Raw genomic sequence first — 15,445 nt, 5'->3', positions numbered from 1 at the left:
CAATGACCACAGTTTTAGCAGTGTTAAACATACTGTACTTATGGAATGAATGGGTAGCTTTGTATCTTTGAAAAGCTACCTCATGGTCACTAACAGAAACAATTTAGGTGTTTATGTTCTACCACCCCAATTCATATCAGGGAACAAAATCTAAACATGAATTGGGAAGCCATCTCTGAGGACAAATATTGAGCTTTGGCAGGAAAAGGTTGAACAAGCATTGGAGAGATGATTAGAAGTAGGGATGATGAAGTGTGAGTTCTCCGTAGCCCTAGATCTGTCTATTCACCAAATCACATAGCCAAAAGAGGGCAGAGGGAGGGTGGCTGAGGAAGGAAATATATTTATGAAACAGAATAACATTATGTTCTCTGTCAGCTGATGTTCTCACTGAGGCATTTCAATAAGTACTGGCAATATGCACTGACCTTTTGAAATCAGTACTCCTTAGTTTAGTACCTACCATTGTAGCAAATCCAACATGGTGAAGAGCTGTTTCTAAAATAAATCAGAGGACTTAAATTCTGTGCTCAGGAATCCCAGGAAAGTTTGATTGATAGTACTATGTGGTCTACGGATTAAACAAATTATGCTGTATTGATGTTTGGCACCCAAAATCTTCATTTACCCTTTTTGCTGACTAGAACCATTTGCTGATAATAATGTTGGATACATAGCACGAAAATTTGAGGAATGCACTATGCATTATTCTCTTACTTTCCAAGATAATAGCTTCTCAATATCTCATATATATAAGGAAAGTATGTTTTTAAAAATCCATTTTCAAATTCATCCTCATTTTAGTCATTGTATTTAATAGCTTCTTTCTCTCTAGGAAGTTAACACTTTTGCTCAGAGAGGGAAAATGGATGTTTATAAGAGAAGTATTAACAACTAGAATCTGTATGAGAAAAAGGCTATAATAAAAGCAAAACAGTTGCTTTTAAGAGCTGCAGGATTTATATAGAGCTTTATTACAAATTAGTTGCCTTGATTTTTTGGTGAGGGGGCAGAAAAGCAAAATGGTATGATAAATGAACATTATATTTGGAGTCTGGAGATTTGGATTTGAATTCTTTTTTTAAATTTATTGATTTATTGGTTTATTGGCTGCATTGGGTCTTCGTTGCTGCATACAGGCTTTCTCTAGTTGCAGCGAGCAGGGGCTACTCTTCATTGTGGTACACGGGCTCCTCATTTTGGTGGCTTATCTTGTTGTGGAGCACGGGCTGTAGGTGCATGGGCTTCAGTAGTTGTGGCACATGGGCTTTAGAGCGCAGGCTCAATAGTTGTGGCACACAGGCTTAGTTGCTCCGCAGCATGTGGGATCTTCCTGGAGCAGGGATCGAACCCATGTCCCCTGCATTGGCAGGCAGATTCCTAACCACTGTGCCACCAGGGAAGTCCCCGATTTTGAATTCTTACTGTTGTTTTTATTGACCTGAATTCTCGGTTTTGTTGATTTTTCTTTGGTTTTAATTCACTGTTTCTTTATAAATTTATTGTGAAAGATACATAAATGAATTATTTTCAACCTTCTTTTCTAATATATACATTTTCATCTGAGTATGGCTTTAATTACATCCTACAGGTTTTGATTTGTCATATTCTTATTGACAATTAGTTAAAATTGTTTTCTAATACGTGTTGTGATTTCTTCTTTGATTCATGATTATTTAGAAGTGTATGGACTACTAGTCAGAGAACATGCTTGATTTTAATTTTTTGTATGCTACTGAGACTTGCCTTCATTGCCTTGCATATGGTCAGTTTTAATAAATGCTCTATGTGTCCTTGAACAGAATATGTACTCTGCAATTGGATATAATATTTTATGTAAGTAAATAAGGTTGTTTGTAAATTCTGTTGTTCTAATCTCCTATCCTTATTAATTTCTTATCAGTATATTATTTACTTTTTGGTATGCATGTTCTATTAGTTAAAGCTATATTAAAACAAATTCCCGCTATGATTGTGGATTTATCTATTTTATTTTTTTAGTTCTGTTACTTTCTGCTCTATATGGTTTGAATCTATGCTCTTATAGATATTCAAATTTAGAATCATATCTTTTTGGTATAGTAATCCTTTTTTATCACAGTAAAATTTCTCTTTTTATATATAGCAAGGCTTCATGCTTTACATATACGGTTATATCAATTTTCTCTTGGTTACTGTTTACATGTTAATATTTTCATGCTTACATTTTCAATCTTTCTATATCATTATATTTACCATTATTTTTAAAGTATGTCTCTTGTGAGTACCACTTTTTTTAATTAGCCTATTTGGCAATCTTTGTATTTTAATTGGAGTGTTTAGTCCTTTTATGCACTTAATGTAAATACTGGTTATTTGGGGTTAAAGCTACTATTTGTTCCAGAAGTTCTTTATTTCTTCTAATTTCTTGCCCTTTTTGTATTAATTTTTATTATTCTATTCCTCACTGTTATTAGCTTGTTATCTATCCATTCTTTTACAATTATTTTAGTTGTTGCCCTATGGATTAAAATATTCATTATTTATAAAAGTCTAATATGTTAATACTTTTACCATTTCCCAGACAATTCAAGGAACTTAGAATGCATTAACACTACTTAAAACACTCCCATCTTTTGTTTGCTATTATGTATTTGAGTTCTAGGTGCACAGACAGTCCTTGCTTTGCATGGTTCCCATATGCATGAAGCTCAGTTACCATTATTTAGTTAAATTTATATAATAACCGGTTCTGACTACATGGTTCAAGTTTCACAGTATACTGTGAGTAATTGCATAAAGTACTAACTTTGCTGCCAGCTCTTCAGTCCATGTGTCACTGTGTAAATAACAGATGCACATCATAATAGGTGATCAATTACACCACTTCTTTCAAAGTCATTGATGATTGGTCACTGAGCATCTGTTACTCAGTTCACACATAAACAATAAAGTGTGTAGTTGTGTTACCTCCATGACTCTTAGTGATAAACCCACATGACATTTTATAAAAGTGGATAGTTGAAAGAGGGAACTGACCAACAAAGATGGAATTGCAACAAAGAAACAAAATGTGATAGCGCTGGAAATGAAACTTGAATAAATGTAAATAGAGTATTAGGAGAAACAGTTGACCATGGGAACGTCCATACTGTCACCGTTTGAAAGACTCTAGGCATTTAATAAGAGGAATTTAGTGAAGGCACATTATTGACATAAAAGAGAAAAGTGGTTGTGAATAAAAGAATGAAGATGTCCCCAAAGAAATGATGCTGGTAAAAAAAATTCACGTTATAGGGGCTCTCAGAAATATTTTATGACTAGATATTGGAAGCTGATCCAGACTTAGAAAGGAGTATGACAATTTGCCAAGACACTGACATGATACTGTCTGAAAAGTTATACAACAAAGAGAAAAAGGTGTGTGCTATTCAAACAACTTGATAAGCTTTTTACAAAGAAATAAAATATTTTACTTCTAAAAGCCTCTAATGTTTAAAATTACAGTATGTTAAAAATATTAGTTTTACTATTTTTTCTTTCTCCATACATTTATACCCAACAGTAAGAGATTTTCATGTTTTCACAAGAATTTTTAAGCCACAAAAAATAAATTTTTTCATTGATTATTAAGATCACTTTGCACAGTTTCAGCACGAGCACAGTTTTATGATCCAACACAACTCAGAGCAAAGGCTGCCCATATTTTAAACCTCATAAAACACTTTGTACAGTCAAGGTTAATTTATTTTTTTCTTTTTTTTATATATACATCTTTATTGGAGTATAATTGCTTTACAATGTTGTGTTCTGCTGCACAACAAAGTGAATCAGCTATATTTATACATACAAGCTTAATTTAGATTTAGCTTTTTTTTTTTTTTTTTGCTTTTCATTTCCTCCTGTACCTCTGTGCTACTACGTAGGATTATTTTCCTTTTACCTTAATAATTCCTTTTAGCAGTTACTTTAATATGAGCCAATGATGATGAATTCTCTCAGCTTTTGTTTGCTTGAAATGTCTTTCTTTTGTCTTCAATTTCAAAGAATCTTTTGTTAGGTTGGCAGATATTTGCTGTTATTTTTGTGGTTCTCCTTTTTGCAGATATCTTTCTATTGCTTTGTGGATTCCACCATTTCTGTTGACAAGTCAGCCTTCAGTCACGTTGTTACTTCTTTGAAAGTATTATCTATTCCCGCCCCCCACCGGCTGACTGCTTTGTATAATTTTCTTTCTTTGATTTTTAGCACTTTTTATGTGCCTTGATGTGATTTTCTTTGTATTTATCCTTATGGGGTTGGCAGTACTTCTTATATCTGTGACTTGATGTCTTTTATGAAGTTTGGAAAATCTTCTTCAGATATTGCTTCTCTTGCTCTTTCTTTTCTTTTTCTTGGGATCCAGTTATAGGTATACTAGACTTTTTACTGTGCTACATATTTCTTTTTCTCTCCATGCTTCAGGCTGGATAAATTCTTCTGACCTAACTTTAGGTTATTAATTCTCTTTTGAGCTCTGCATAATCTATTGTTAAACTCATGTATTTAGGTTTTATTTTAATTATTGAATTTTTAAATTCTAGCGTTTCCATTTGATCCTTTCAAAAATAGTTTCCAAGTCTATTCTAAAATTCTCTATCCTAGCAATTAAAGTTTTGCATGTCTTAATCATAGTTATTTTAAAGTCTGTGTCTGATAACTCCAAGATTTGAAACTCCTGTGGATCGTTTCCTATTGTGTTTTCTTCTCTTGATTTTTGCCGTAAATTAATTCATTCTTTCTCCCTCCCTCCCCTCCATCCCTCCCCTTCTTTCTTTCTTTCTTTTTCTTTCTCTTCCTTCCTTCCTTCCTTCCTTCCTTCCTTCCTTTCCTTCCTTCCTTCCTTCCTTCCTTCCTTCCTTCCTTCCTTCCGTCCGTCCGTCCGTCTGTCTGTCTGTCTTTCTTTCTTTCTTTCTTTCTTTCTTTCTTTCTTTCTTTCTTTCTTTCTTCTTTGCTTGGTTATTTTTTATTGAAAGCTGGGCTTTATTCTTTGTGAGGGCTGATCTATTTCTCATTACCCCATACTTCTGGGATGAAGCTCTTTTGGGATCCCAGCTAAAATCCTTGAGTGTTTACATCTCCTTAGTAAGACTTGAACTCAAATATTTATTTCCCTAGTTCTCAGAGACTGTCGAAACTTCTGGGCAGCTTCTCAGCTGTTGTTTACAATTAAGAAAATACTTCAAGAAAAAGAATAAAATACCTAGGAATAAACCTAACTAAGGAGGTAAAAGACCTGTACTCAGAAAACTATAAGACACTCATGAAAGAAATCAAGATGACACAAACAGATGGAGAAATATACCATGTTCTTGGATTGGAAGAATCAACATTGTGAAAATGACTATACTACCCAAAGCAATCTACAGATTCAATGCAATCCCTATCAAATTACCAATGGCATTTTTTACAGAACTAGAACAAAAAATCCTAAAATTTGTATGGAGACACAAAAGACCCCAAATAGCCAAAGCAATCTTGAGGGAAAAAAATGGAGCTGGAGGAATCAGACTCCTTGACTTCAGACTATACTACAAAGCTGCAGTAATCAAGACAATATGGTACTGGCACAAAAACAGAAATATAGATCAATGGAACAGGATAGAAAGCCCAGAGATAAACTATGGTCAACTAATCTGTGACAAAGGAGGCAAGGATATACAATGGAGAAAAGGCAGCCTCTTCAATAAGTGGTGCTGCGAAAACTGGACAGCTGCATGTAAAAGAATGAAATTAGAACACTCCCTAATACCATACACAAAAATAAACTCAAAATGGATAAAAGACCTAAATGTAAGGCCAGACACTATAAAACTCCTAGAGGAAAACATAGGAAGAACACTCTTCGACATAAATCACAGCAAGATCTTTTTTGATCCACTCCCTAGAGTAATGGAAATAAAAACAAAAATAAATAAGTGGGACCTAATGAAACTTCAAAGCTTCTGCACAGCAAAGGAAACTACATGCAAGATGAAAAGACAACCCTCAGAATGGGAGAAAATATTTGCAAACGAATCAACAGACAAAGGATTAATCTCCAAAATACATAAACAGTTCATGCAGCTTGAAAAAACAAACAACCCAATCGAAAAATGGGCAGAAGACCTAAATAGGCATTTTTCCAAAGAAGACATACAGATGGCCTAGAGGCACATGAAAAGCTGCTCAACATCCCTAATTATTAGAGAAATGCAAATCAAAACTACAATGAGGTATCACCTCACACAGGTTAGAATGGGCATCATCAGAAAATCAACAAATAGTAAATGCTGGGGAGGGTGTGGAGAAAAGGGAACTCTCTTGCACTGTTGGTGGGAATGTACATTGATACAGCCACTATGAAGAACAGTATGGAGGTTCCTTGCAAGACTAAAAACAGTTACCATATGACCCAGCAATCCCACTGCTGGGCATATACCCAGAGAACACCATCATTCAAAAAGACACATGCACTCCAATGTTCATTGCATCACTATTTACAATAGCCAGGACATGGAAGCAACCTAAATGTCCATCAACAGATGAATGGATAAAGAAGATGTGGTACATATATACAATGGAATATTACTCAGCTGTAAAAATGAACAAAATTGGGACATTTGTAGAGACATGAATGGACCTAGAGACTATCATACAGAGTGAAGTGAGTCAGAAAGAGAAAAACAAATATCATATATTAATACATATATGCAGAATATAGAAAAATGGTACAAATCAACCTGTTTGCAAGGCAGAAATAGAGACACAGATGTATAGAACAAACATGGACACCAAGTGGGGAAAGTGGGGGGGGAGGGGGGTTGGGGGGAATGAATTGTGAGATTGGGATTGCCATATGTACATTACTAATAAGAAAAAAAAATCAAATTGTACACTTTATATACATGCAGTTTATTGTATGTCAATTGTATCTCAATAAAAGTTCTTAAAAAAGAAAAAAGAAAATACTTCAAAAGGAAAGTAATCAAATGTTGTTTTGGGGATTTTCTTGTCTCCCCTTAAGTTCTTGCTGCCTTCATAACTCTCAAATACATTTAAACAGATTTTTTTCTCTAGCTTCTCCAGTTGTTTTCAGACTGATGGTTGATCTAATAATGTATGCTAGCCTACCATAGCTGGAGACAACTTCCTGGGCCTCAGTAGTGTTAAAGGCAGTATACTGCAGTACATAGGGGAAGAAGATTTGAATTAGATATTTATGATGTGGAAATTCTGGCCCTATCCTTTAGTAACTCTGTGACCTAGGATAACATATTTAGTCTCTCTACATTTATATTTTTCTTAAATAAATAATACAAATGATAATCTCTACTTCATAGGGTTTTTTAAAGGTTAAATAAATGAAGTACATAAATGTTCAGCATAATGTCTAGAACATACTAAGTATTCATCAAGAAAAGAGAGTTAATATTTCATAATACATGGCTACTTAAAAGAATGTAATGTGATTATTTATGTAAAACTTTCTATAGATTGTAAGGTACTACAGAAATAAAAGAATAATTATTTATGAATTGTATTGATTGGTTTTATGTGGCAGGCGCTATGCTAAATGCTTACATGCATTATGTCATTCAATATTTATAACAAGCATATTAAGTTGGAACTCTTATTACCATTATTTTACAAATGAGGAAACTGAGGTTAGGAAAGATTATGTGACTTTTCCAAGATAAGATAATGAAATTGTTGAGTCCTAACCACTAGACCACCATATCGAGGTTAAATTATGACAGGCAAAGAAACCAAGGTTTTAACCCAGCTCTGACCAACTTCAAAGCCAGAGCTTTTAACTCCACTCCTGCTCTAATCTCAGAAGCCTACATTTCTCTTTCTTAATTGAGGAAAAAGTGTTAGTTTTTGCAGAAACTTGCACAGGCCCTGACGTCATGTAAGTAGTCAGCAAGTATCTGTTGACTTACCGATATCCATGCCAATAAAATCTGCTGACACAGTAGTAATAGAAAGAAATGACAATTCAGGAAGAGGACTTCTAATTTTGTCTTTAACTTCCAGCCATGGATGTGAGAATTAGGATAATTAACATAAACTAACAGTGAGAAAAAGTTAAGAATTTAATCATAAACAGAAATTCTGACCCATGTTCTAGAAACCAGCTGTTACTGCCATCTGGAGCCCCAAAACTATCAATCAAGAGTGGCTGTGGCTTGGATTCATGCTTCTTTTCATTGTACTTACATGTGAGTCATTTTACTCAAATTGTAGAAGGAATGTGATTCCAGCCGCTGTAGAGTTGCGTCTATTGACAAGTAACTGAATGTCACAAAAATAAAAGACAAAGTAGAAAGTTAGTAGGGTTGTGAACTGCAAAGATACTATTAATTCTGATGTAACTTCTTTGTCAGGGGCATCTCAGGTCATGCAAGATACACAACCTTCATGATTTCTCCCTAATTATGTTAAAATTAATTACTACATTTTTTAGATCCTGTTTTATCTGAAAGTTTCCCAATTCATCAGTCCTATTCATTCTTTAGGTTTCATTGAACTGATACTTCTTTTAGAAGCTTTCCCCAAATTTCCTGATTGGGTCAAATTTCCCATAGTATATCCTCATGGCACCATGAACTTCTCCTTCCACTAATTATCACAGTGAAACTTTGCAAAGTGCTTGGATGGTATTTGATTTATGTTGTCTCGTTAGACTGCCAGTTCTTTGAGATGGAGAACTGTGCCTGATTCTGATGGACACTGAATTTTGAGTACCTTTCATATTGCTTGTCATGTAGTAGACTTCCAATAAATGTGTAATTAAGTAAATGAGTGAGTAAATGAATGAATAGGTGAGTTACTCAAAATAGCAGAAAATGAAAGACAGTAGAAAAGAATACACCAACAAATGAGACATTTTTAATGGAGTACCTAATAGCGTGAGATTAGAGATGCAGTTTCAAAGATGAAGAGAAAGCCACAGTTCTCTAGTGGAACATTCCATAGGGTGGTGATATATTCTCTCAAGACTTCTCTTCTTATTTTTTTTGTTTGTTTGTTTTTTTGGCACACGGGCTTAGTTGCTCTGTGGCATGTGGGATCTTCCTGGAGCAGGGATCGAACCTGTGTCCCTTGCATTGGCAGGTGGATTCTTAACCACTGCGCCACCTAGGAAGCCCCTCTTCTTGTTTTTGATGAGGCTGAAAACTCAAGGTTTGTTTTGAACCTTGTAAGTGAAAGGCAACACAAATAAAAGTTTTGAGTACTAAAAAGGAGTAAAGAGAAACTTTAAATACAACTTGTCAAGAATACATAAGGGATGATGTTACGAATAGTCTCCTTAAATTCCATCTTGTAATAAGAATGACTAATGCAGCCAAATTCAATGACTGCTTTTTATTGTGAGGCATTTCTATGATATTTGGGAAAATTAATGATTAACAGATGGTGTCTACCTGTGGCCATAGCAGAGCTTCTCAACCCTGGCCATACAACTGAACTATCTGGGAGGTTTTTAAAACATAAGATGTCCAAGGCTTGGTCCAGAATAATTAATTCAGAGTATGTAAGGGATGGGGCAAACATTTGTATTTTTAAAAGCCTTTCCAGATGATTCTAAGGTGCAAGCAGGCTTAAGAACCACAGGCCTATAGTTTGAATTGAATCTGCCAGTAAAATATTTTCATTAATACAATGTTTATAAGAGGAAGGATGACTGTTCCATTTGAGTTTTTATCATGGGTATTGTGAGTATTCTAAAGGTCCTGCGCTTTCTGTTTTGAATTATCTATTCTCTAAACAATTATCCTTTGATTTATTAGGTCTCCCAAGTCATTGCCACTTGTGGATAACATTACATAAATTATTTTGATCCAAATATCATATCTCTAACATAGAGGAAACTATTGAAGATGTTGAAAAGAACTAATTTATTGTGTAGAGATTGTAGGGATTTATAATGGATAAAGCTGAGCCATCTGAAGGACAAGATTAATTTTGAAGGCTGCAAACTGGTTTTCCTAACTTTGTATCATATCCATTGCTCCAAATTTTCTCCTGCATTTCTTAGTTTAGGAGGTGCAAAACTTTCTTAAGGTTTTAGTCATTCAGCACATGTCATAATAACTGAAGTTCCATTTCTCCAACTGCATGATACTTCCTTAGATGGTTCTTGTAGCCTGGTTCCGAAGACACCATGTAGGAACCATTTATTCAGTGGGATAAAAGCAGTGATTCCCTACTTGCTTATCCCATTTTTATAATCAGGAAAATCAGATCCCACCTCTTCCTCAAACTTCTTCTTAGCCTGTAAGTCTTACATAATAACGAGAGTAATTACATCATTTATCATCCAAAATAGGATATTTTTGTGAGTTAATACAGGATGCTATTAATAATTATGCCAGAATAATAGGTGGGAATTGATACTGTCCCAGGCAAACCTACGTGGTGATCTCTCTCTTGCCCCCTAGATGTGACAGATCCCTAACTATTCTTTATGTATGTGTGTATGCTTTCATTCAACAAATATCTATTGAACATTTACTATATGTTAGTAAACGGATATTGACCAATTGACCTGTTCGCCAGCTGCAAGGAACTCACAGTAGTGGGAGATACAGACAGGTAAATGGGATTAACATGTAGAGTGATAAATTCTCTGATGGGGTTCAGGGTGCACTTAACCCAGACAGGAGAATCTAAGCATAGCCTCCCTGGAGGAATCCTCATCAGGACCTTCAAATCTGCCTGGACATCCTGAATATCTCAGTTAACTTTCCTTCTTTTATTGCCCATCATTTTATTTCAAACCTTCTCAAATTTCTCACTCTGCCTGCTCTGCCCTCAATATTAGTAGATAATCTTTTTAATACTTTGTAGTAAAGATTGAAACCTTGAAATGAGAATTCCTTGAATTCCTCTCCAATAAGCTTATTAATTTACCTGCACCTGCCCCATCTCTAACTACTACTTTCTTGTTACAGTAGAAAAGGTGCCCATCTTCCTGTAGAAAGTCAACCCCTCTATTTGGATCCTATTCCCTCCTGCCTCATTAGGGACCTCATGCTCTTAAAATTGTTCTTTCTTTAGTTTTTTTTTTTTTTCTTCTTTTTTTAGCCTTTCCCTCTCTTTGATGCCTTTCTCTGGTCCCAGTTACTTCTACCTGTTTATGACTCTCAAGTCTCAACCTCTACCAAATCTCTCCTGAGTGCCCCTACATTCCCAGAATGTCCAGCTCTCCTTAGTCTATTTTGATTTTTTCCATGTCCATATTCCCTTGTGAATTAATGTATTTACTTATTATGTTTTTGGTTCTATGTCTATTTCTTTTCATTCAATGTAAATTCCACAGGGGTATGGCTCTTTGTCCATTTGTTCCCTGATGTATCCCTATCTCTTGGAACAATGATTGATATATACCAGGGTCTGAGTAAATATTTCTTGAATGAATTAATAAAAATATTATATCCTGATGTCTACTAGACATAACTGCTTGATGCCTCAAAGGCACCTCAAATGCCATATTCCCCAAATTGAATTCCTAACTTACCCCATGCCCACAGCAAATGTACAGAAAACTTTCTTTACCTTGGCAGATGTGCTCATCAACAACACAGGTGTCCTATTCAGAAACTTTGATGAAATTCTCCATCTCCCTTCACCTTCAAATCAACCAACTTTTAAGTTTGTCAGTTCTCCCTTATTTCTCAAACCTGGCCACTTTTTCTGTATTTCCACTCAACTATCACCATTCAATTGATCATCCCCTTTCCCCAGGCACTGCATCAACCTCCTCACTCACTTCCTATCTCTTTTCTCTTCTGCTCAGAACTATCTTTCCATCTTTCGTTTACTGGCTAGATAATACAAATTGCAAATTAGGAACCATTTCCTCCAGGAAGCCTTCCCTGACCACACCCCCTATCCAGGTAACAGACCTCTCACATGAGTTCCCAGATTACCCTAGAACTGACTCCATCATGGCACTTATCACTCTCTTCGGAAGGAAACTGGAGGCTCCGTGAGTATTGTCAACTGTTGCATGTGACACATCTAGCAAGTGCCAGGCACAAAGTAGGGCTCCATAAATATTCGTTGAATGAATGAATGAATGAATGAATATAGCCAAGCAGAGACACCAAATAGGCAATTGTATAGAGGCAATCAGGGTTAAGGAAGAGCTAAAGGGGGATTTGAGGCTTTTGGCTTACAGGCTGCTAAATGGTGCTGCTGTTAAAAGAAGGAGTAGAGAGGGAACAGTTTAGGACGTAGATGATGAGTGTAATTTGGATGCGTTGTTTGAAGTGCTGTGGGATGTCAAGGTGACACTATTTAAAAAGAAGTTTGTAATACAGGCCTGAACTGTAGGAACAAGTCAGGGCTAGAGACACTCATTTAGGAATTAGTCATGTTAGGTAATAGAGAAGCCAAAGGAATGGGAGTGGTCATTCAAGGGATAGAGGGCATAAAGGAATTAGGACAAAATTAACAAAGAACTGGTATGTAAGGAACTGAATGAAATGAAATAGGAAGCCAGGAAAGGAGACGGAGGAAGAGTAGCCAGGGTAATACGTTAAGAAGAGGGAGAGAGTAACATTAAAGAAACCAAAGGAGGCAAGAATTTGAAAAAGGAAGGGCTGGTAGGAAAAGAAAAAAAACTGCAGAGATGTTCGGCTGGAATGGTTTCTCAGCCTCAGCACTACTGACGTTTTGGACTAGATCGTGCTTGGGGGTGGGGGGCTTGGGGGGGCGGCAGGCATCCTATGCCTCGTAGGATGTTGAGCAGATCCTTCGCCGCTACCCCTGAGATGCCAGGAGCAACCTTCTCTCCAGTTGTGACAACCAAGAACCTCAAATGCTCCTGGAATGACACAACGAACACTCAATAAATGGTCACGAAATGGGTAAATTTAGACACAGGCTGCTCCTGGTGGTATTGTCACTGGTGTGCCTGGATTATCTGCATTGCTTGTCAGAATCGAATAAAGACCTGAGTCATTTCATACACAGATATACTCTGTCAATGCAACATGGAACCCCTTTCCCTCCTCACTCTTGAGTGTATTCGCAATTCAGTTTTCTAAGATTTCGAAATAATTTTAGTTCTTTTCCAAAGTGAGAAGTCTGAAGTCATTGGCTACATTTATGACAAAATGCAAACATTTGTAGTAGCAGAGATAGAGATAGATATACATATCTCTTTATGGCAGAGATTCCTGGCTAAGGTTTTGCCACATCTCAAAATATATTGAAATACATCAAGAATTATTAAATTCTTAAGGCCAAAGGAATTTAAATTTACTTTAGGTTTAAAAAATCATTTAGGGATTAGGGAGTGAAGATGTAGAAAAATCAACTAAACACCTTGTACATAAACTTCATGTGTAGTGGAAATGTAGATGTCATTGACTTACACAAGTATATAGCAAGTATTTTTCTTGATAGAACACATTTAGAAAATTACATCACAATTGCAAACATCTTTTTATATTAAAAAAAATGACTTACATCCTGGAAATATTAGGCAGATTTGAAAAAGCACGACTGGGAATGGTTTTCAGATGAGTCTCTATAAACTTCCTATGAAAATAAGTCACACAAATTAGGCTTTAAATCATTTGACTTTTCTAGTAACCCATCTTAATTATACAGAACACATTATTAGAAGCATGACAGTCCTTACAATATGTTTTATCATACATAATCAACAAAAATAATACTCAATGGAAAGCAAACAGTTTCTCCCCCAACAAAATAAGAATTGAGAGTGAGATTCAGAAGCAGAAAATAAATATTCAGACTTTGCCTTTGAATTAGCAGTGAACTAGAATGCCTTGTATAACATCACATTGAATTTGTTAATGGAAGGGCAATATAATATATTCATAAGTTTATTAGGATTACTGGATTCACTGCCATTGGATATATCTTGAAATGCCACCAGAGTATATATTAAGAATGTATTAAGAGGATTAAATGCATTCAATATATCTTAAAGATTATTTTAAGTGGTATGATTATAATCCTTTTGCCCAAGCAAAGGTTTCTTCACCCTTTACCTTGATCTTATCATCAACTTGCTGCAATTTGGAAATAAATGACTGACAAGGAGCTAATTCTTCTCAGGGTCAAGACACCTTTGTTGCACATGCAACCTAAAGGTTGTGGCTTTTCTTCCAGTTTGCTTTTTTGATACTTTTCAGAAGGCTGACACTCTTTTCCTTATGCAATGAGACATCTTTATGCATCCCAATATGTCTCTCCACCTAGGTCTTCCATTTTTTACTTCCTTTCTTTGTTATAGCAACTGCTTGAATAGAATTCTGTCTGGAAAAAGGTGTACCTACTGTTAGGACACCTACTGTTAGGACTCACTTTGCAAAAAGCCAATGTCTCATCATGCTTATCCTCCTCTCCATGGGTCTGTGTTTGCCATTTAAATGTTGGTAATTACACATTGTCCATTTACTACCTTTTTAAAAGATATTACACTGAAATTGTGTATTCTTCCTTCTAGGATGCAGGGTTATTTCTCAATAATCTGTTTCCTTGATCTATGTACTCTTTGAACTACTTATTTTTGCAGTGATTGAAATGTATTTAGAATTTCTGGCTTCTGGTTCTGCATGACAGTAGTCTGGAAGTCACCCCTCCCTCCTGACAATAAGTAAAAAGCGGAACATACTGAAAAATCAACAACTCTTCTTGGATCTGTGAGAGAGGGGAAGACATAGGGCAAACCGCTGTCCCCAGGACTGGAGAGACTGGCAAACACAAGGAGTCCCCACTTTCCAGAACAGAAACTTCATGAGCAAACACCACAGGTGGAACAAGTTCCAGAGCAGAAAAACCCGAGCTGTGCTTAAGAAAGTGCCAGAAGTGCAGCGCAGACAACTCTGAGAGTTGAAAACTCTAGGACAACCTAGTCATAGGCAGATCTCCACTATTTTGTGAGATTTACCTCCAGGAGTTCCACCACGTTCTAAAGGTAAATATTAGGGAAAAAAATCCCTTTGTGCTTCTCTCAAAGGGAGGGGAAAAGGAACCATTTGGAACTACAGTTGACCCTTGAACAATGGAGGGGGGCCGTGTTTAGGGGTATCAACCCCCACACAGTCGAAAATTCATGTATAACTTTATAGTTGGCCTTTAGCATCTGCGGTTCTGCATCTGCTGGATCATGCAGTATTGTAGTATTTAGCATTGAAGAAAATCCTTGAAAGAGTGGACCTATACAGTTCAAAGCCATATTGTTCAAGGGCCAACTGTACATCAGAGCACCCTGTTCTTCTTAACAAGGCCTGCCCCTCAGGGGAAACTAGTTATCCAGAGCCTAATTGACCTGTGGAAGGGAAATATCCAACTCCAACTCACTCTAGCCATTCTGTCCCATCTAGGGGGAGAGAAAAAACCCAAGAAACAATCGTGCAGTTCACAGTCCAGAGGCACAGGCTCACTGAAAGACTGTGAC

General features: G+C 36.1%; 1 protein-coding gene across 1 annotated transcript in view; it reads right to left on the bottom strand.

Annotated features, from left to right (window-relative positions):
* Positions 1-15,445, bottom strand: part of TSHR (thyroid stimulating hormone receptor) — a 155,328-nt gene that overhangs the window by 62,857 nt on the left and 77,026 nt on the right. Inside the window, exons 2-3 of the mRNA XM_057731447.1 lie at positions 13,483-13,554; positions 8,221-8,295 (exon numbers count right to left, since the gene is read on the bottom strand). Coding sequence (XP_057587430.1) covers positions 8,221-8,295; positions 13,483-13,554 — 147 coding nt within the window. The remainder of the gene's footprint in view (positions 1-8,220; positions 8,296-13,482; positions 13,555-15,445) is intronic.

This window comes from Hippopotamus amphibius, chromosome 4 (assembly GCF_030028045.1).
Source record: "Hippopotamus amphibius kiboko isolate mHipAmp2 chromosome 4, mHipAmp2.hap2, whole genome shotgun sequence".
NCBI lineage: Eukaryota > Metazoa > Chordata > Mammalia > Artiodactyla > Hippopotamidae > Hippopotamus > Hippopotamus amphibius.
The sequence above is the reverse complement of the archived record's forward strand: the minus strand, read 5'-3'. Positions and strand labels throughout refer to the sequence as shown.